Source organism: Aythya marila (assembly GCF_965140915.1).
Source record: "Aythya marila genome assembly, chromosome: 7".
Classification (NCBI taxonomy): domain Eukaryota; kingdom Metazoa; phylum Chordata; class Aves; order Anseriformes; family Anatidae; genus Aythya; species Aythya marila.
In genome coordinates, this window is record NC_139048.1 from 8,837,801 (window position 1) to 8,861,645 (window position 23,845).

At 37.5% G+C, this 23,845-nt stretch overlaps 1 protein-coding gene across 1 annotated transcript in view; it reads right to left on the bottom strand.

Moving 5' to 3' along the window:
• The window catches only part of NHLRC2 (NHL repeat containing 2), a gene marked incomplete at its 5' end in the record, with an annotated part of 39,050 nt that extends 15,554 nt beyond the window's left edge, over window positions 1-23,496 (bottom strand). The window contains 6 exons of the mRNA XM_082764332.1: window positions 438-537; window positions 10,222-10,351; window positions 12,092-12,213; window positions 13,806-14,261; window positions 21,190-21,342; window positions 23,334-23,496. Coding sequence (XP_082620458.1) covers window positions 438-537; window positions 10,222-10,351; window positions 12,092-12,213; window positions 13,806-14,261; window positions 21,190-21,342; window positions 23,334-23,496 — 1,124 coding nt within the window. The remainder of the gene's footprint in view (window positions 1-437; window positions 538-10,221; window positions 10,352-12,091; window positions 12,214-13,805; window positions 14,262-21,189; window positions 21,343-23,333) is intronic.
• Between the last annotated feature and the right edge of the window lie 349 nt (window positions 23,497-23,845).

Consider the following 23,845-nt stretch of genomic DNA (forward strand, 5'->3'; position numbering starts at 1 on the left):
GAAATACTTGTGACATTATGCATGAACAGAAATCACGGGAAAAGCACTCGTGAATTATAAAACCAACTGTATTGCAGCACAAGAAATTATTCCATGCCTTTATGCTAACTTTTTTTCACCTTAGTTTATCATTTATCACTAGGTAATTCAGCAAGTGCAATGAAAAGTACCATTGAATTATATGATTGTACGTTACCAAGTCATAGCTTTATAGCTAAAGCAGAATATTTCATTTCATCTAACAGACGTGGGTAAAAGCAGGCAGGCTTTAAAGGACACAAGCCTTTTAAGTCTGAAGAGAAACAGCAAGCTTCAAGCTAAGTACAGGTTGAGAAAAATTACTTTTAGATTAATTGGATTATCTCTCACTGTGGGGTTTGAAGGCTGTTTATCCAGACAAACAGCAGTTTCACGTGTCTTGTATTAAAACCGCTTACCTTCCCTTTGGCAGTTTTCCACCTTCCAACATCAGTGCCCATATCTGATGCGTGCCTGCCATCGCTATCCATAAAACATCATCTTCCTGGGTCTCTGAAACTTTTAAAGAAATGGATGTATAAGAACAGATGAAAAAAACTCTTTGGGAATGCTTCATAAAACAAGTCAAGAAATCAACCCTGCCATCCCCCTAACTCCGGCTCACCATTTGCCACAGGGAAAAACAAACAAACAAGCCACAGAGCGAGAGAGCGAGAGAATGTCTTTCATTTCTGAAGAAACCCATTACCGCTCTTTCTCTTCCTAAGGATATTAAAAACACAATTTTTATATCTTTGCCTGGTAAAGACAATACTTCAAACAGAATTTGATCTTTGCAAGATTTTGCTATTGGCTCCACATTTCACCTGTTATTTTGGCATCATACTGGTCAACAAATATGTACATGTTTTTCCTAAGCTATGTTTTTGGGGTGTTCTTTTAAAAACAAACAAAAAACCACCACACACTATGCTGGTGATACAATTAGATGTTCCAAAACGCTAATAAGAACTGTTAACACATTTTAAGACAAATAGCAATGGCAGTACCTTCCAGACCATACACTCATGCTAGTTCCTGGTCATTTATCCTGCATATTCTGATGTTCTTACCATACCACACGTAACAGTCTCACTGAAATCAGAGGTACTACTAATGACAGTAAAGAGAACGTATGTGATGTTTTTAAGATAACAGAATTGATGCTTGGGCATCATGGAGATTTACGCTCTGTAGAGCAACAACCACTGTTCAATCAGAGACGTGTGATGTGTGCAGTTACTGATTTTCTTCTGCACTACCTGTCTGGTTTCCAAGTAGTACTCCTTATTCACATGTGCTATCACAAATGAAAGATGCAGGTCCACAGAACAGCAACTTTCTCAAGAAGGTTTCAAGTGTGCATCTAATTTTTTCAACTCGAAGTATAACATCAATATTCACCAATCCAAATCTATAGAATTAAACAAAGCTTTTCTAGGTAACACTTCACAAATACAAATGAAAAGAGAAGAACATAAGTGCTCTACAGCTTAAAATGTAGCATATTACAGCATAAGAATGCATGGAGACAAATTGTGAAAGGATGTTAAAAAAAAAATTATCCGTTTCTGAAAAAGCTAAGGAACAAGAGAGTTGACATCTAAAAACTTCATTAAAACGTGGCCAGTGTTACCTAACATTTTAGTAGTTCATAAACATTGGATAGCTCTCTCTAATCTGGTTAAAAACAATATCAAAATCTTTTCCTAAATGAAAGTATTAGAATAGCTATTAACTAGTCAACAGAAAAACACTTAAATTGCTCACACAAGCTTTTTATTCACACGAACTTATAAAAACGTGCATCTCATACTTGTTCCTGCAAACAATCTCACGGTCCAGCCCCTGCCACCCTCCCCATTCCTTATCGGGGGGTTCAGAATAAAAGCAGTTATATGTAAAATGCTCGCAAACATTTTAAATCTGTGAAGTTAGTGCAAATCAATCTTTCTAAAATGAAATTGCCACCATCCCCCCAACAGAGATCCTGCCGCTTTTCTTTCAATCCTAAATCTTTCTCACATTACAACTGCAAGCAGAAAAAAAATAGTTTCCTATCTCCAGAATCAATTTCCTCATCCTGTGAGCCCTCCTCAGAGTACCATTGGTATGGTTTTAATGCAGTTTATCTTCTGCCTTTTCTGTTTCTTGGATCGAGATACAAGTTTCCAAGGCTGCGATCAAAGGAACTCGCTGACTCTCTCCTGCACTTCCACATGGCTCCATGTCTTTACACAAACTGGAGTTCCAAGAATAAAAGTCAGACTTCCAAAGCATGGAAAAGCTTTTTGTTGAGAGGGATGGTTTTCAAAATGAGTTGGAAAACAAATGTTTTAAGTCTCCAGACACGCTTCCAAAGTATTGGTAATACCAAGACACACACCCCACTCACCCTAACAGAACCCCAAAAGACAGAATTCCCTTTGGTTAGAGCTTGTTTCTGTAAGATTTAAACCAAGAAAATTGCTTAGGAAAACATTTCACTACTTTCCACACAGCATACAATCCATTTCCAGGATCTTGCTTCCATACTGCAGAGCTTGCATTTTTCAGATGCTGCTACTCTGAGTACCCCAAAAGATCTACAGTAGAATCCCCGGTAAGCTCAGAAAGGGAGCTCTTCATCTTGCTACGCGGTGCCATCCATTCTGAGGGATGTCAGAAAGAGCTTTGTTCATTATTTAATATTCACTTCACCCAACAATGAAATGAAAGAGTAAGACTAGAGCCGAGCACTTCAGAAAAACCTATTCCATAAAATCCAATTTCTGTAATTCCGCCCACTCGCACTCCCCTGTGACAGCTCCATGGTGAAAACATGAAAAGGTGTCTCACTCTAATTCCGCACACCAAATGCCTCTTCAAATAGGAGGAAAATGTATCAATATTCATTCAAATTTTACAGAATATGCAAGATCAATAGTGACAAGGTCCTTTCTTCAACTAGAGAACATGACGGGAAAAGTAAGTAGGAACTCTGCAATTGCAAATTTTAACACAAATATTTTCTTCTGGCTAGCAATTAGAACAAAGGGAATGGGTAGAGGCATGGGAACAGTATGAGCAGACTGAATTGCGGAAAATATGTCAAGAGCTTTCATCAAAAAAATTATACAAAACCAGAAAAGTAAAAACAATTCATATGGCTGCAGAGATAAGGTATTTTATCCCACAATGGTCCTGACACTACAGAATTTAATGTTTTATCTTCTGAAACAAAAGATAGAAAACTTCTTTGAGGATAAAACAATCTGGAGACATGCCACCATTGTCATCCTTGTACTGTGCTTGCAGGAGAAGGGGGACAGGGAGAACCAACATGTTAAAGTTAAGATAATGCCATCATTACCATAACTCCTTATCGTCCCTGAATGGAAAGAAATTATTTTTAAAGAATTTATTATAAAGCAACATAAAAGAACAAAGCATTTCTTTTACATTGATTCAATTAAGCGCCACATTCCAAACTATGTCGAGCTGTTTTAAAAATCCAGTTGAGTTTCTCCTTATTAGGGTATGGACTTTCTTATCTTCAGTGCTGCCTGTATCAAAGCAACGTATGGCTTACAAATACGATATACTTATGTTATAAAGATTCAATACTAATGAACTAGAGCTCTGAACGCTCTTGTGTGATGTAGGATGGTATTTCAGTGCTTTTCAAGTTCCTGAGCCCACCTCTGCTCTATATCCATGTTTTAAGAATTACCAGTCCTGTTTGTACACACACACAATTTTAAGCAGTTCAATAACGACCTTTTTTTATTTCTGAGTAAATCTGAGCACACAAAAAAGACTTTAACAGCGGGCAACAACACCTGTTTGGAGAGACCCCATTCCCAGGACTACTGCACACATCCAGCTCCCCAGTCTGGGGACTGCAGGCTAACTTCCAGACTGAGAATGCAAAGTCTGGGAATTAAAGTCACATTTGGTGGCTGGCACTACTGTTATTTTCTAAATAAACTGAAGTTTGAAAATATTATTCCTGTCTACTGCTTTTATCTTTTAAAGAAAGCAGTAACGAGGAAGAAGCCTGTTGCTACACTCATCCGCTGCAAAAACACAAGCAAAAAGGGCTGCTCAGCAGCCCCTCCTGCTCACAGACACATATGCTGCATACTTACGCATATGAATGCGAGTCTCGTCTTCACTTAAGTCAGTGGAAGTTTAGCAAATTAAATCCAAATCCAACTGACAAAACAACTAAAGAATCACTGGTCTTCAGTGAGACAGACGGCAAATCCCAAAAAGGAATGCTTTAGCACCAAGTCTGGACTGTTACACGTACACGTCATCCTTTTTGAAGGAGTAAAAATTCATTTTCTCCTTCTTCCTTTTTCCCTGTGCTACCCAGCACACTCTTTCACTTACTCTCGTATCATGCAAAAAGCACAACCCTTTATGAAACCAAACGTTTTTAGAATTTTCCTCCTTAGTCCTACAGTCTCATCAAGGGAAATCTCTTGGACGTGGGTATCGAGGGGATGTCATACAATGGGAGATAAAAGGGAGCTAAAAATATCTTTCTATCCCAAGTTTTCTCATTCAGGTCTTCCAACTGCAATGGCAATATATGCTTAAATAAATAAATAGAAATCCAAATTGCAAGCAATGGCATTTTTTAACGTGAAAGTACTACTTTAGATTATGTAGTGTTGGGATACATTACTGTAACCAGTCTTCACTTTCCTGTAGTTAGGTGTGTTATTCATTCCTGTTTCAGAGCAAGCACATACACCTGAGGGTACCTCAGCACTGCACTCCCCCCATCCCCAACAGACCTTGCACACTGGGAGCACTTTCAGCATCGGATTAGACCAGTTCAGAAGCGTGTCGCATTCTGACCCTAGCACGCCCAACAAAGCCTCTTTAAGACTTGTCAAAGATGTTTATTTTCAGCAGCTCTTCATCTGGAACTTTACATTGAAAACAGTATCTAGTACCTAAAACAACGTTTAGGAATCTGATCAGTAGTTTTAACTCCTGTATCACAAATATATATCTAATTCATGAAACAAAACATTCAGATTGTGGAAAAAAACGAGTAAGAAACCATCATTCCAGGTACAAATCTCATCGTTCTATACAGAGGGCACATAAAAGGCACAGACTTCCAAATGTTACTGACTTTGACATCTGTTAAGACGCTAACTTTGCTAATCCAAATGTTTCTTTTCCTGCAGAAAGCAATCATCATCATCATCTACTTTGTCAAGCTTTAGAGAAGCCCAATTTACTAGAAAATGAGCCTGTCAAACTAAATTGTGTGGGATTGCTGCTGGAAATTCAGTCAGAGCTCCCATCGCGTTCTTATGCTATGTATATGTCGAAGGCATGCTTATACTAAAATATTAATGCAAATATCTGATTTCTTGACCTACTTCTACAGGGAACATGTAAAAAATTAATAAAGCCTGTTGCTTTACAGTCTACTGCTGTAAATTCAGCAAATACCATCAACCCTTAATCTCTTTAGCTTGGTCTGGAATACAGGAATGGAGCATTCAGGCAACAGTTTAACTGGGTTACTGTACAGAAAGTTTGTTGGGGCGATCATATCAGCAGTTACTAGTTCTCTAAGTTTCTCTCGCCTCAATTTTCCTTCAAATACTTAAAGGTAAAAAAAAGAAGAAAAAGGAAAAAGCCACACAAATGCCAGTTTAGGAGCAGGAATGAAAGCTGCTTAGGGATGACAGAAGCTGTGCATAGACTTAGGTGAAGTTTTCACATGTCCTAACTTAATGTATTTGTCCCTCTTTGGGATTCTGCCGGCAGTATGAAGCTGACTGACCCACTCGGACAAGGCATGTAAGAACACAGCGCGCTTCAAAAATCCTCCCCAAACATTCCTCTATAACCTTCTTCTTCTCTGCAGTCCTTCATTGCAACTACTTAATGTCACATTTCTCAAAAGATTTATTCTCCTCAAACAGTCATTACACGGGAATGAAACCCTATAACATCTTCCATTTTACTTTAGCCTTAACATTAATAAGCTTCTTTTTCTTTGAAATTTGTCATATTTTATAGAAAAAATAATGACCTTTTGCAAGTAGATTTAGAATCTAGTTCAAGAAGAGAAGACAAACAATGCTTTCTAACGTCAGTGATGTCTCTAACGTGGTTTTCTGTGCCATTAACTTTTATAAGGACAGATTCAGCCCAAAACTGGGCATGGGATCTCTGAGCTTCTACTTTTGCACTGGAAACTGCTGAGGAGATGAGAAAGCCTTTTGCATTTCTAGTTAGTCTACGCTGACACATCATGCAGTCATAGCACATATGCAACATACATTTAGAGCAATTCAAATTTTGAGTTGTCAAGAAAAATGGTTCCTAATTAAACCCTGATGATCTCAAAAGGAGCTCTTTTATTTTCAGCTCTAATCAAGGAAGATTCCTTTCATAAGGCAGTGAAGGCTAGAGCCTCAGAATGAGACCAGCCTAGAAGGGGAAAAAAAGTGACATGTAGAAAGCATGCTTTCAAGATTTAAAAAAAAAAAAAAATTCAAAAAAAAAAAAAAAAGAAATAAAAGAAGTATTTCCTCCGGAATGCAGTTGTACTAAACAATCCTCTAGCAGAAACACAAGAAAAAAATGTACGTGCTTTTGCCTTTTAAGGGCTATAAAGATTGCACCAGTGTGATAAGGTACAGTACTTTCATTTCAATAATATCTACGTAAAACCTGTATTGACGTAAACATTTCCAACTAATTTGCTGAACACATGGGCAATACTGTGCTTGGGAGTTTCTATAAATAAAATACAACCATGCAATTTCAGGCTGGATTTTGGAATGTGAACCACAGAGTTATGTCACCAAGCACAGGTCATCGTCCTGTTCCTTCCAGCAAGAATGCAGCTATCAAGAACATTTCACACTCAGATCAACTTTGCATTTAAGTATCACTTGCTTTCAACACCCACTGAGTAAAAATAGAAGAGGACAACATAGAAAGCTAAAAAAGCACACAGTAAGTTAATAATGTATTTTTAAGCTGCTGGCCTCCCCCCTGCATTGTGTATTTCCTACACAATCTATGTCAATGCAAATTTCAGCACCACCTTCAACAGCAGAATTTAATCCATCGAGTTCACTCAAGACTGTTAAAGGGGGAGGGTAAAACACAAGTTCAGTAGCCACAATTAAAGAAATTAAAAAGATGATAAAGGAGAATACTGTCAGCATGAATGCCAGCAGTTTTTTGTCTTAACTCCCCTATCTTAGAGAGACATTTATCAGCTTTCTATTAAATTGTATTTCAGTCATTTAACCTCATGGAAGGTGGCTGGGAGGGGGGCTGGAATTAGATGGTCTTTAAGGTCCCTTCCAACCCAAACCATTCTACGGTTTTATGACCCACTTTGCCTCAAACTTCAGCAAAAATGGGGAAACAGAAGCTTATCATCTTGCAGAAATCCTGTGAGGATGGTTAGAAGTATGACAGCAGTATCTGTTCTAAAGATTAACTTGTCTATGCCTAACTTTTCTCCTCAGTATTTTCATATTTGAAATATATAGAAAGCAAATTCCAATCACACAGAAGCCTCTATCAATGGAGATACAACTGTTCTTGTCAAAGATGGTATCATATCCTTTCAGGTCTTGGTTTTGCTTATCAGATTAAATTAAAACTTTATCTTTACAAATGCTGATTTCCAAAAATGTTTTCCAACGTGATCACAGTAAAAACAGATACCACAGTGCTGAACTGCACTGAAGTTAAGTCTGACTCTTAGCATACTGGAGGGAAACTAACACACACAAAAAAGTCATTCACTATTTCCTGCATTGTCAAGACAGATGTCAGCAACAGATTTGATGACTTCAGTGGGCTTTGAATCAGGCTTGATGTCATCTGGAATCCATGAAATACCAAAATGTTACAACTTAGCTTTGTATTTACTTCACACCTTTGACACCTTCTGCCTCAAAGTGATAATGACTTGTGAATACAGTGCTGGAGGATTACTGAGGGCTTTTCTTGGTTCTGTGAATGGCATCTTTCAGATGACGATTTGAATTAGTTTAACTTCACAATAAACAATACATTAAAAAATACAAGCAAACAATGAAGCCTTTTAACATATATTCCTGGCTCCCTGGGCACAATCTGTTTGGTTTTGTGCTTCATCTCGAGACAGTGTCTCAGTGAGCACCATTTGTTCATCTGCTCAAACCTCCTCTGATTCTTCCAGTTTCCTTGCAAACAGAGACTTAATTGCATCCTGCAGTTTTGGCCCCGTAAAAACACCCTTATTAGATTAGTGTTACTGGGCTCTGGGACATTCTCTTGTTAACATTCTACTCAATATAACCTTCTGTTTTGACATCTCTCTCTGGTCATATTTTTCTAATGAGATCTATGTAGATATTACACTCATTTACATATGGCAGACAACTACCTTACCGTGCCACACAAAACCATATCAAAACTCTAAAAACAAAAAAAACAAAACAAAACAAAACAACCTGAAAGCAGCCCCCCATTTTATCTTTCTGGCCTTTTACCCTCCCAAATAAGAAAATTAAATTGATTTGATCTCCTCTTAAGTGATGGGTTATAATATATTTTGTACAGATCTGAATAGCCAACTAACTGGTAGGATCTGATTGAGTAAGAAAAAAAAAAGCATACTGGTCTGAAAACAGTACATCTAGAAAGTTTGATTTTCATATAAATACTGATATAAATTCAGCAATGTTAAATAGCTCAGATGACTAATCCTTCACAGGTGACTAATTCAGTGATTACTATATTCATGTTGATAACAATCATATAATTTAACATTTCATTTAACAATCAGAGCTCTCAAAAATGAAAGTATCAGTGGATACTGGTAGAAGTAGAAGAAAGCATCATGAAAATGGTAAGCAAAATTAAAGGACATTTTGAATAGTTCTATTAGCCAGCTTAAATTTCTGATGCACTCGGGCAATACTTTCTGAGTTAGTGCTCCCCTCTGTTACTGATCTGCAAAACAGCTCTGTGACAACATCCCACAGCGATCAGCTTGCTGGTTCAAGATGCAATGAAAACTACACCATCAAGTCCCACAGAAGTCTACTGGATCACAGAAGTGAAAACAGATTGGATAAAATTTATTAACAGCAACCTAGATTTGGTGAGATTCTTTTTCAAGTACTCCTATTAAGTAGAATTCCCTATTCCTTGACACCCTTAATTAGTAAGAATCATTGACAACCCTTTCAGTTTAGAGCGTTGTGTGTGTGTGTGTGTGTGTGGTCATGTTACTGAAAGTGTGAAATGTGAAATTGATGCCTGTGGCTTACTTTAGTAGCCAAGGCTTTTGGCAGTACACTGTCTAAACTGGCAATGTATTTCTGCCAAAAGACTTCCATACAATCAGCATTCATGAACTGGCTACATGTTTCCTTAAAGTAACTCTGAGTGTTTTTCCTTCCCTGATATAAGGGTTTAAAGCTACACTAAATCATTTTACTGTCGTTAAGAAACTTGCATTTGCAACCTTTAAATCATATTGAGATGGAAACCTAAGAAACATGGCAGTTACGTGATGTAAGTCTCAGGAGTGTGTTAAGTTGATCAGAAAAGAATACCATTTAAATCCTCAGAAGCTGATTCTTACATCCTATTACGCAAAGATTTTATTTTTATGCCCTGATGCTCGAAAGGTGTTTTCTGAGGTGTTCTTCTTCTATCTGTTTGCCCTCTATAACGGTCTTGAGTCTAATGATTTCACATCGTCTAAACAGGAATAAACAGAAGTCACCAGATAAAATTATTTTTATTTCCTGAACTCAAATATTTACAAGTGGTAAGACATATCTGTATAGTCAAGGAAAAGAACTTTAGACAATGTTCCCTTCCTGTAAAATGCATCTGCTGCTTAAGCAATCCTGACATAAAGCACTGGCACACCAAAGGTAATCACAATTCTCTTCTGCATTTGGATCTAATAACTACATATCTTGCTACAAAATAGTTATTCTTCAGGTCAGGTACCAGTTCACATTTTTTCAAGGACTTCAGAAACTTAGATGCAGCTGATAACTGCAGTGCAGTACTTGTACACAAGAAACCACTGTTTTTTAGACCCACTTGTAAAGTAAATATTTACTGAACTTCAAATTGTTACCAGAGGAGGAAAACATTTAACAAACACTTATGATGCATAAATGTGAGATGTTAAAAGTTCAACTGATACTATACCTGAATTACCAAAAACCACATCCCACGGAGAGCTGATAGGCTGCTCTTCTCCTTGTGCTCCACCTTCCTTGTCAACACCTTGTATCCCAATGCCTGCTACAGTAGTCACGATCTCTAAATCCAGGTCAATCTGCAAGAAGCAAAATGATATACACTAAATATACAACAGCACCTTGAGTTAATACAGAGGTAATACAGATAATCTGACCTAGCAATGTTTAAAACGGAGGATCTTGGCTTGCAACTAAAAACCAAATCCTAATACTCGTTTATGAAGGAGAATAATTATTTTTACCATAATGTTTGCTGCTGGTGGGGGACAGCAGGAAAAACAAGTGACTGAAATTTTCTTCCAGATGCACCAACAATGAACTGTCAAAATTTGGTCAGCAACTCTGGAAGAAAGTATCAACATTTTCTACAGAAGTATTCAGATGGACATTGGATGTGGATGTTTCACTTTAGACTTCTTCTAAAGGAATATGCTATAAAGAAAAACAGATATTGTAGAAATACTTCCTATGTCTACATAAAGTAATCTATACAAAACATTTTTGCAATTAATTTCATGCATTGGAAGAAAATAAATGTTTAATTTCTGCAGCCTAAATCCATTTATCTTTCCTTCCCCCTTTGTTTATAATCTAAGAGTTCCAATACTTCTCATGAATTTATTGTAATGATTATATAAAAAAAAAAAAAAAGGAGTCTTTCACACATGTAGCATGAAAACTAACTTTTGGAGCAGTTTGCAAGGCCTGTGTCCTGCACAAACATTTGAAAGGATGTCCTATAGCTGACAGATTATTTTAATTCTTGGATACCATGATGGCAAACTTAAATAAAAGGGAACAGCTACTTATCATGAGAGATGCTGAAGCAATATGACCCAGAACTTCAGCTGTTTCTGCACTCTGTTAACCGTAACACCTCATTATCTCTGGTCAACAGGCTAATGTAGTGAGTATTATGAAGATGAAGGCCTTGGACCAACAGGGCCACTTGGTCCTTTCCAGATTAAAAGCGGTAGCCAACAACAACGAGTACAGCGCAGAGGGCTTCTAGGCTAGTGCTCTGATTGAAAAACTGAATGAATGTGAACATACTGAACAGTAAAAAAAGCTTTTCGAATTGAGTAAGCGTGTGCCTCTTCTGATCATGACTCAGACATCCTACTGGCTAGTAAATATGAGTAAATATCTTCTGAGATGCATAAAAACTTTTATTAATAAGGTAATATGATATTGCTTCAGCAAACTTCAGATTATTCCAAATTTTGCCTAACTGGGTTTAAGATTCAACTCCTGTTTATACTGAGCAACATTCATATGCACTAAAAACTTCAAGTATTTAGTTAAAAAAAAAAATCAATACACAAATAATTCTGAAATTAAAGCAGGTATGCTTACAGGACCAAACAACTAGTTAACAAAAATTCAGATATCCACCAAACCATAAGAGTACAATAACCTTAGATAAGGATCTGAACTGTAAGTGAAATAGAAACAGCTTCTACTTCCAATACTAAGAATAGATGTTTCTCATAACAGGAAAGCAAGAGTCACAAGTTAAAAAAAAAAAAAAAAAAAAGAAAAGAAAAAAGAAAAAAAGCTATCAGTTATGCTAGAACAAGAGGCACATTCTTCATTTCTAGATGATCTTAGAGGTCCTTTCCAACCTGAATGATTCTATGAACGGAAGTACAAAAGCATATGTAGCCCTTTAAAAATGGAAATGCAAAACAATATTTATATTAGTCCAAATTTCCTTCCTGATGTTGAAGATATTTGTAGAATAATTAATTTGGTATAAATTTTCACCTGTTTAAGTAGGGGAAGTACAAGAGGTTGTTTCCTTATGGAAAATTTACCTTTCTAATTAGATGATTTTCTGTATCAGCTACATAAATAACATTATTTTTTATAGCAATGCCTTGTGGTGAGTTAAAAGATGCTTCTGAAAATCTTCCATCTTTTCTTCCACTGTTTGGACCTATAAATGAAACAAAGCAAAACTCAAAACTCATTTCAGAAAAATAAAACTTAAAAAAAAGTGTATGTTTTTAAACCTGTAAGATAATTACATATTCTAAAAGATGCTTTCATTGCACCTTGTATAGCCTTTTTTTTTTTATTCCTAATTAACAGCCAAACCACTACCAAAAGCAGCCAGCAAAGATTTAAAATTCCAAAACTCAATTACATTTCAATGATTTAGATTTTGCTGTAATTAGACTGAAACTAATATTTGATTAGCAGCACTTTCTTATTAATAATACAAGCTGACAAAAAGATGACACGCAACTAATTACACGGAAGAACAGTGAGAATGATGGAGTGACAGCCTTCTGTATAGCACAAAGAGGAAAGAGAGGGAGGAACATGACCTGAATAAAACAGTGTGAAGGTAAGCATCGCATTTATAGGGAGTAACATTTAAAGTGCATTAGCACTGTGTGTCAGCAAAAGACATTTAGATACATGAGTTATTATGTGTGCATCATGATTTGTGATGCAAATATAGTAATTTCAACCTTTGTGCATGCCCACATTTATTACAGTATTATCAACTTCGTTACACTATTTTCTGCCCACAGAATCACTTAACTGAGTCACTGAAACACGCAAACTTTTACAACTTACTCTCAGAAGACAATTTAGACGTTAACAGACATGAAACATTGAGGTGCTGCTGTTTCAGTTTCCGATAATTCCTCTTGGAACTACATCAGGATGCCCATTCATAGGGAACAGCACAGAGTGCCAAAGGAAGCAGGGGTACCCATTCAGAGATAACAAGACTTCCCTCCAAGTTGCTATTTAATGAATATCCCAGAATACTAAAGGGTGTTTTGTTGGCAGAGACTTCATCTCACATACCAAACAGAAAACAAATTGTCTGACTCTTGTCATAAGAAACCTTGTTTGTACTTCCCATAGAAGGGTATTAAGGTCTTTATCAGGTTAGCTTGGATAATTAGCCTGTCTATTCAATGCCCTGTTCCATCAAATAATGAAATATTTCCTTCCTTTCTTAAAACAGTAGTGCCACTGGTATTTTTCTGAAGTTTGTGAATCCTATTGAGGGATGTTCTTCATTTAAAACAAACAAAGAAAAGCTCCCCCAAAACACACCATCAAAACCAAAATTCCATGTTTGTTTTTTCCTCTTGGAAAGGGAAGTATTTTTATCTCTTTTCCCTATCTTGATGCTGGATGTGAATGTATGTCACTGAAATCTAAACACATTTGAAACTCTTTCAGAAGATGGTTGGACCAGATGATCTTGGAGGTCTTTTTCAACCTTAATGATCCTATGACTCTATTCTTTTGTAATTCATATTGGCTATCACATGAAAATACAAAACTTAGTCAATGAAATAACGACAACAAATAAGGGACACCTCAACCAGCTGCATTAACAGAGCCTCCCACTGATGGTACTACGCTATATTCCCTCACCTCCTGCAAAAGTGATTTTGTAAGAAAAAAAATTGTATCAATGAACTGCTAGGTCCTAGCAGCACCACTGAACATAATCTATGCCTAAATAAAATGCCTATAATAAAACTTATACAATCTTACCTCCAATAGTGTGCAGAATCTGCCCATTTTTTCGAGTAACCAAAATCCTGTGATGTCCAGTGTCTGCGATTACCAGCCTTTCTCCTGAATTATCTACTGTCACTTTGCCAGGAAACAGCAGGGGAGAAGGTGGGAGGGAGTCCCTGTATAGCTTTATTCCAATACTGTTGTCCTTGATTTGTCCTCTCTCCTTGTAGAATTTCAGTGCTACAGAAGTAAACAAAAACAGCTTCTCCTTGTGGCCTTCTCCAACAAGTGAAAAGAGCATGTTCCCACGAGGGCCAAGAATGACCAGAGTTGGCCAGCAGGACACTTCTAGCTCATGCCACAACGTTGCATCTGCATCGTTTACTACAGGGTGGACAATGTTGTATCTCAGAACTGCACTCTTGATGTTATCCAGGACTTTCTCATTCGGGAATTTCGCTGAGTGGACACCAATAATAACAAGGCCATCTGAAAGGAAAAATGAAGTATTGCACTGAAACATACCTGTAGTTCAATTAAAAAAACATGTAAGAAAGAAGCACAGTTATCCCACAACATTGCTAACTGCTTCCCAGAAAAGAGGAAAGGATTTGAACAAATAAAGAGCATAATATGTTATATATTGTTCTTACGCCCTGAATCTCTAAGGTAGAAAATTCTTTCAAAATGAACTGCTACAGCTCAGCCACGTTTAACTGATGCTTTGTTCTTTCAAGTGTCTAGGATACCTCTTTGACTTTTGCTTCCTTTACATAGCTATGTTGTTTACAGAAAACTAATTATTTTCCACTGTAAAGTAGTGATCACGAGTCCAGAGTTATCCTGGCATATCTCACTCTAGATCAAGTTAAAAAAACAAACAAAAAGAGGCACCTAAAATCAAAATAGTATCCTATATTTAAAATTAAAAAAAGAGAATTAATTATCATTTTTTCCCCTCCCCTTACAGTTTTTAACCTAATTTCTATATTTAGTTAATAAAGACAATGAAAAGTTCAGGTTTTCCCACAACAGAGGTAACTGCGCTTGAAATCCTAGTGTGAAGGTGCTGCACAAGCACCAAGTAATATAATTCAGCTTACATACACAGAATACATCGTATCGAGCCTAAAAATGATCAAAAAAGCACACGATTACCAGAGTCCTTGAATTGCTTTTTTTCCTCAGTTTCATGAAATTCAAACAGAAACACAAATGTATGGCTCAGACTTCATTTGCCTTTCTCTGTGCGACAAAAAAGAAATATACATCCACCCCCTGCAGACACTTACGTAAGCAGCCCCAAAATTTCCATTCCCCCTACCTACTCAACAGAAAAAGAATGACAAGCCTTCCTTTTAGTTGAGTCACTTTTTGGTACGTCCTAGGAGCAAAAAAAGGACCCCTAACAAACACACACACACCACTACAGCCTTTTTCAGAGCCTTAAATTACGTTTTACCAGCATAACCAAACGCAATGAGCTACGCACATGACATCAACACCGTATTTCGTCTCACTTTGTACCAGAGAACACTTAGCAAAGAGCATGATCTTGTTAGTCAGAATAACTTGTCAGATCTGTGATGATTTGGGTTTGGGAGTATTTTTATTAAACTTCAGAGATCTGAGCAAAATAAACGAGACTGTCTGAACCATGACATTTGATTAAATTTCAGAACATTCCATTTCCAGCGTCTGTTGCTCACTGCCATCACGAGACATTTAGGATTTTTCCTCACTAAACCAAGGAAGATAACAACAACAACCATGCAGTTGTAGGAAGATGCGATACAACAATTTTAAACCAGAACTGTTGATCTAATGGAAACCCCTACATACTGACCTTCCTGTGTATCCACAAATCTTTTTCTTTCTGGATAGCGTGAGCTTTTTGTACCCACAGATAACAACAAGGACCCTTATACTATTTTGTCCAATTTAAAGTTTTGAACTGTTATCTGATCATTTGTGTTACTTTGAGAAGGGTGAAATTAAGTGGGAAAGAAGAATATCCATAGAGCTGACACCCAGCTTGGTTCAATTCACTCCAGTATTAGAAAATATTTAGACAGCACCAACAAAAAAGTGCTTTCATCCTCCCCTCCAGTCAGGTCTAACCAAATAACAAGTATTTATAACACTTTTATTATAAACATTCAAGTATCTGCAGCATTTCCTTCCCTCCCCTAGTCATCCGATGTCTATAGGTGGATCCCTTGTAGCACCACAATTTTTTCAGTCATGCAAGTAATATGAAAAAGAAAAAAAAAAAAGACGACTTGGAGGCCCTACAGGGTGGCACGGAAAAAGAAGAGACATTATCCAACCTAATCCAATTCTCACGATGCTTATACTTTGAAATAAAATCAGTGCAGACCCCCAAAGAGCTTCATGAGGTTCTTAAATTACATTCACTTTGAATTACTGTGTTGTATCTTAAATTCATTTGTGCTCCTTCAAATATTCACTGCAATCAAAAATGTCGTATTGTACCACTACAGACAAAATAGATTTGGTTGAATAGCTATTAAGTTTATAAAAGCAGGATATAATTTGCAGTTTGAAAGGATAAAGGCTGACGTGCAAAGTCACTCAACTTCCGTCATTTGGAGTTGACTTGAATAATACGGTTATGTTTTGTCCTAAACAAAATCCAATGGAAATAGCCATCCCCAAAGGTCTCATATTTGAAAAAGACTAATTTTAGATAAATGTTTTCTCAGCAAAGTTGTAAGATTTCAGAGCACGAACTGTTTTAGTTACTTGAAGCAGCAGTTACTTAGTTTTTAGAAGACGATTTTTGCCCTTATTCAAAAACAACCATTTGTTACAAGGGAATGAAGACTTCATCAGTTTACCACAAATCTAATAGGAACAAAACCTAAATATTTTCAGTAACATTGCTGAAAAAATTATTTCTCATCTTCTAGATTCTCATAGGTTTCAGAACAATGCCTCTTTTCCCTCTCCTGTTTCTCTTTCCCTCTTCCATTTACAACTGCAAATATCAAGATCCAGAATCTTTAAGATGGGAAAAATTACAAAAGCAATAACTTTTGGAGCTTGCACGATAATGCATCTTTCTCCTTAACAAAGACATTCATTTTATTTAACAGCATTCTATCACTTTATTTTTTTAATTCACAGGAAATGTGTATTTTTCCACAATAACTCACACATCACATATTTTATTTACTTTACGATCAACTAATATGCCACAAGTCATTCTGAATTGGAAATGTGCATGTCAGATCATTCCTGTTATTTGGCATTTTCTATCTTATCCATTAAAACACCTCCCTAATAAAACCCTGGGCACGTACATAAAAGCAGAATGCTTTTGTACAGCCGTTCTCTGAAAGCAGTGCAGTTACAGCCAGGGGAGTTCAGCACTGCAAGAAGGGTAACACCAGCCCTCTGAGCAGAAAAGGGCCCAGAAGACACCTGTAAGCAACCACATGCAAGGAGAGAGGTTTGAACGGAAAGCAGTATTTGGTTTTAGGTTTTCCTCCTAGCTTTATGGTAGGGGTGGGGTCTGGCTAGCTGACGTATCTTTCTTCTGCCCCTGCTCTTCCCAGGCAGGAGCCAGAGAGCTCCACCACCATGCCTACACCGGCTGCTCTCAGTTACTTGACCATTTCTTTAAACCACTGTTCAGTTCTGTCATTTAACCAAATTTTGACCAGACTGGGCCTTAGATTTAAGCAAAATTTCAAATCCTGCTTTCAGCACTTAAAATCAGCGAACAGTCCCACATTATGCCAACACTGAATGTGACTAAGTTAGACTAAAAGTGAGGTTTTTCTTCTCAAATTCACAGTCCTTGACTTCACTGGCACATGAAGAATGCTTATTTTACAGAAACCCATTCGAGTTCAGAAATCTTTGCTTTGCTTCCAGGTAGGGATTATATTCAGGCATTCGCTACGTTTCGCCATTGTTTTTTCCAACAGCATTCCACATTCCACAGGGCCTGACTGCCAGCACAGTAATCCATGCTGAATTGGTCTGAATTTAGGATTGCAGCCTCTTTCTTTAGGTTGCTCTTCTTCAGCCTACCTAAACATACAGCTGCAAATCTCTTCTTTCCCTGTTGCTCAGTGGATCTTTTTTTAAATTCAGTTTTTGTAAAAAACAAAACCAAACAAACAACATGAATAATAATGCCAAACCTTCTTCTCACACTCTTGAAGATTTCTACAATTTGGGTGATATGAAACCATGACATTCCCCTAAAGTTTTGCCATATGATCCTATCTAAACTCTCATCCCAACGGTTTCATTTCTAATACCATGTTTTCTACCCAGCCATTATAAACATTTGATGTGATAGGAAGATACGTCCAGCTTGTTCTGTTCTGCAATGCAAAAATCCAGATGCTGGCTTTGGAAAGCATTCCTGTCATGAAGAACTCTACGCCAATTTGTTTCTAGTGCCTGCACTGTTTGCTGTTTTTTGTGTTGTTTTTCATTTTGAAGCTTAAACCAATATATAACACGGATTATTGAATAACTCTATATTACCACAAATGACTGGGGGGAAAAAAAAAGCTTGTCCTTTTTTAAAAAAAAAAAACAACGTATTATAATGTACAAAGCCAAAGCAGAAATAATCCCTTTCTCAAAAAAGAAAGTGTTTCAGGATGCATTATGGTTGTCTGACACCTGCTGAAGGAAAGAAGTTTTCTACAGTAATGCACACTGCATTGCTAGCATTTGATGAATTAGCTCTGTAAAAATGGAAGGCTGCCAGAGCAGCTATTGTTTTGGCAGCACAATCCGTATTTAATTTTTATTTCAAGTCAATTATTTTAATGGTTTTGTGGTAGAAACGCAGGAAAGGCAATTAGTTCGTATCTTAAGCAGTTGTATTATTGAGCTCAGAGGAGTTTAACTAATTTAATGTCAGATTGGCTTTTTATTTGGAAATTGAGAACTATTTTTCTATTTTGGCCCTTGTCCCCAACTGTAAAACAGTATTAATGGAGAAGAATAGCATCTGCAGGAATGGTAATATTTCAATATGAGAACATTGAACACAGTAAGATTCCGCACATTAATTGAATAAAAAACAAGTACACAGATAAATTAAAAAAAAAAAATCACTGATACTGTCTTTGCCAATCCTGCCTGCACAGTACACTGCTGTAAAACAGCTCAAACTGTAGTAACATAAACTGTTGAGCTCTGAACAGCAAGTCAAACATTTTAACTACAATAGGATCAGCAGCAGTACATATAATTTGTCCATCAAAAGTATCGCTAGAGCTAGAAGGACAATGCTATACTGGACACCTGTATAGCACATATATGTTATAATATCCTCTCATGAAGAAAACTCGTGTGGAAACTGACAGATGCTACACTGTGATATAAAAACATGCACACCATTTAAAACACTTTATTTGAAGGATTATAGCAGAGCACAACACTGGACTTATGCCAAGCTATTTCTGAATATTAAAAAGTGCTCCCTCTTATAGAAGTCATTTCTGGACTGCTGATAACATGAACTGAATACGCACTGGAGTTTAAAATAACTTTCTGAACGCCACTTGAAAAACAGAAATAGCTCCACTGAAGATAGCAATGAGAACGTATCAGATAAAGATGCTAGGCGACATTTAATCCTATGGAAAGCAGTCTTTATTTTGAGACAAATCTCCTTGAGTTCCAGACAATAGAACTGTGTGCGTATATACTAAGTCATTTAATGGCTTAGAAACATCTTAAAACTACAGATTCTCAGGTTCGGACATCTCACGTCTGATGATCACAGTGAAACTTCAGCAACGTATTCCACATACGCCAGTATTTGAACCATGTGAACAAGAAAAGAATAATCAGAATATCAAAAAACATCTACAGAAGGTACAATCAAAAACAGAAACTGCTATTAATTATATCAGTATTAAGGTTTGTTCTCAGTTATGCAGAAAGATGGAGGCAACACTCCTTCAGCTGTTCAAACAACAGATTAAGATCCAAATGCACAGTGACATAGATGTTTTGTCAGAGTAAGATGCTTGTTTTCACTCTTACACTGTCTGCTAGATCAGGACCTTCTGTCACTACCACAGCACTGTAAATATGTAGATGAAACGTGTATATAAATGCTATGTTTACAAAGCTGATGTTTAATAAAGTTACAATTTCACTACATATTTAATCTTTTTTTTTTTTTTTTTTTTTTTTCCCCAGTTATGAGGAAACAGATTGGGGAACCAGCTGAGTGAAAGTGAATCTGCCCCCCGTCCCCTGAAGAAAGAAGGAACTTCCATTAACTAAACATAACAGCAAATTAAAACGTAATGAAACTCCAGAATCAGGATGAATATCAAGATACCTGCATTAATATATCTTGATATTCTTACAGTATTTCTGGTACACCTGACATCCTTTCAACTTCAGTCTTATTCTTCCAATTTTTCTCAAATTTATCAAGCCAAACAACTTAACTTTCCAGAGCAGGATAACCATTTAAACCTACAATATATGAGTGAACAACTTAAAGTTGTAATTTCAAAGATGGTAATTTTTCTAGTGGGAGTAGGTAATGCATGAAAATAAATGCTGGCAAAATGAAAATCAAATCAGAAGAGCAAACAGAGAACCAGAAATGTAAACATTATAAGGCAAGGTTATTTTTATTATAGTATTTAATACAGGATTTTAAGGACCAAAAGTTAACACTGTTCATCTCATCATTTAGCCTACCAAAACAGCCAAGATAGCAGCTGATACATTCCTGGGTAAGACCACATCTTCTCTCTGACAAGTCATCAGGATGACAAGAGACTAAATTCTAAATAGCAGTTACCCTGCATTTTCATTCATTCAGAGAGAGATTGAGATTTTATCTCAGAAGTGAAATTAAAGGGATTAATTCCCTCTACAGAACAGAGGATTACTAACCGAAAATAAGGCAATGCAAATACCAAAAAGTAAACATTAAAAAATCCTAAACCATGTTTATGTATTTTGCTATTTCAGTTAGAAAGGGCGGAAAAAGGTCATTAAACTATATCCGTTCTACCATCTGTGTAACATTTTGCTCAGAGCTGGTTACTAAGTAAAAGTGTATATCTATCAACTTTGAGCCCGCATCTTACGTCCTCGCATTTTGCAAACCGCCCTATTCATGAGGATATAGGATTTGGGCTTCAAGCACATATCCCATTTCTTTAATTATAGAGACACAACAGATGCCATATTTAACCCCATCTAGAAATGTGATGAAAGCATAGCCGGTAACCTTTTTTTTTTTTTTTTTTTCAATACTTAAAGTATTAGAAGACATTTTTAGGCACCCCTGAAATGTTGCCAGCTGTTTAGTAACCAACAAAGTGACTCAGCTACTCCACCTGCAACACTGCCAGGAAATTTTGTTCCAAGCAAGCCAAGGCTCTTTTACCTTTATCAGAGTACTGCTGCTCTAACTCGTGGAGATCAGGCAGCAGGTGCAAGCAATTGATACAGCAGTAAGTAAAGAAATCCAACACCACCACTTTTCCACAAAGGTCTTTGTGAAGAGAAATAGGACCTTCGGTGTTCAACCATTGTAGATCTGCAATTCAGAGAGCAGAGATACCCAGTTAGGGGAATAGTAGGGAAAGACACACCTAATTTGCATGACAACACACATTCCTAGTGTATTTCATTAAAGAAAAGTTACAACATAACTTTCTAGCAAGTACAAAAGCAAAACAGAAGTCTCATATTTATCAAACCCACCCTTGTATTATACAATTCTTCAAAATTAGTAAATGAGAATATTAACTAAATGTAATGTAACAATGAACGAGCTGTTTATATAGTTAAATTGTCACTTTTTAATCAAAAGAACATGAAAACCTCAGAACAATTCCCATACATTTTGAAAAATTATCTACATTATTCAACACCTAACAAAGTCATAGGTGTAATACCTATTTACTTAAACTTCAAATAAAAGCAAGTAAGTTGATAACCCATTAAACCCTTCATGATTTTGTAAGATTTTGTAAAGAGCTAGTTTCAGAAATGACAGCAACATTTTAGTACTTAGAGCTTTGATCTTGATTTTCAACAGTTTCAAATGACAGGTATGAAATAACACTGCCACCTGGGAATATAACCCCCTCACACATAGCCAGTAGTACTCCTGGACATTTATTTCAATTACTTGATGAGACATTAAGGCAACGTTTCCTCACTGGTAACTTCTTATGGGACCAATTCCTTTGGTCCCATAAGAAACTGGTTATCAAGACATAAATGTCCTAGATTACAGTCTGCCATTATTTCCATCCAACTCTTCTGAAAATAACGGGATCAAAACCAGATAGCTAAGTCCCATTGTAAAGTTGAACTAAATTTTTGAAGAATTATTATTTTTTTAATACATAGATTTACTCTGATTAATCTAAAAATACTCAAAACTTCCACCCTGTCAGTTTCGGCAAACCAAGTTCTTACTGCCCCAGGAGAAGTTACAGCTACTCAAGTCAGCAGGTTTGTTTCCTTCTTCAGTAATAAAAAATTTGTTTCCTACCTATATAGTATATACATATATATTTAAAAGGATAAATGAATGCACAAACGTTCAGATTTGGTGACAGTAATTACAATAATTTATGCATTATTTCCACTGTGTATAGACAAGACTTTCCACTTTGCTTTTTCAAAGGAAAAGAGCAGGTTATTTGTTTTATGATGTGTCTTCCCTCTTCAGTAGAATTGGGATATCTTTCCTAAAAATAAACTGGAAATAAATAACTTTGGCTACTATATGAGCTGATTTCTGGAGAAAATAAGCTTTGACAGAAGACAGAAACATAAATATTACTGATGACGAAAGTGAAAATTCAATTCAGGAGTCCAAATCCAGACAGAAAACGCATTCGCTTTGCTTCACTGGTTAAAAGTCAGAATTCACTCCTATGCTACGCATGTGGTTTTAATCCCACAGTTTATCTGCTTAAGCCTCCGTCTTGCAAACCCCTTAATCTCTCAGGGTCCCAGAGAGCCTCGCTCAGGTTACAAGGCCCCCGAGCAGGACTTGCAAGACCTTTACGTAACCCTCGATTCACACTTTTCACAAGAAGAGGTGGAGAAATGTGCGAAACACGAAGGGGAAACAGGCAGAGCCCTGAAGGAGGAGGATGTCTCCAGCACAGCAAGCCTTAGGGTGCAGGGATGGAAACTGACGAGCACGGGGAAGCCATGGAGAGAGAGCTGAGAGCGGGAGGAAGCTTCCTGCCAATACACTGGAGAAAAACGAAACACTTTATTGGAGGGAAAACAAAAAGAAGAAGTTAGTGAAGCTAACAGAACAAAGAGGATTTAAAGAACATGATTTTTGCGACCGGTACCAAGCGAGCATCCATAAGGGGCTTCCCTTATGTTGCCCTTTACCCCCCCGGGGGTGCTTTTGAAGACTCAGAGCCCCATAACCAGATAAAAACACCTTTAAAGAGAGCCGCTCCGGGCCTCATCGCCCAAGGCACCCCCTCAGGGTGAGCCCCTCACGGCGAGCCCGGGGGGGCACCGGGGCTCATCGCGGGCCCCTCCACCCACCTCCACCGAGCTCGGGCACCGTCAGGTCCCGCTCCCGGCTGTCGGCTTTCTGCAGGTAGCCGTAGACCAAGGCCTCCTTGTCGCGGGGGCTGTCGGCGTCCAGCAGGCCGTACTCCAGCTGCGTCTGGGCGGGCCGCAGCCCGGGCAGCGCCCCCGCCGCCATGGCGCCTCCCGCCCGCCGCTGCCGCCCTGCCGTTTGGCCGCCGCAGATTCGACACGCGGGCGGCACGGTTGTAATTAAACAGCAATAATTAAAAATAATCGCCAAGCGCCGCGCGCGAGCACGTCGCAAACTCGACTGTGTTAAAGGGGGGAGCTGATAATTCCTCCCCGATTTTTTTTACAGGGCTTTTGTTATCCGGAGGAGCATATTCGTCAGGAGTAGCCCCCAGCGCGCCAACGCCGGCTCGGCAGATTCCACACATCCTTTTATTTTCCCGCCTTTCTCCTTTTTTAAATAATAAAATAAAATACATTAACAGATGTGAAAAGCGGCGCAAATCAGATAATTA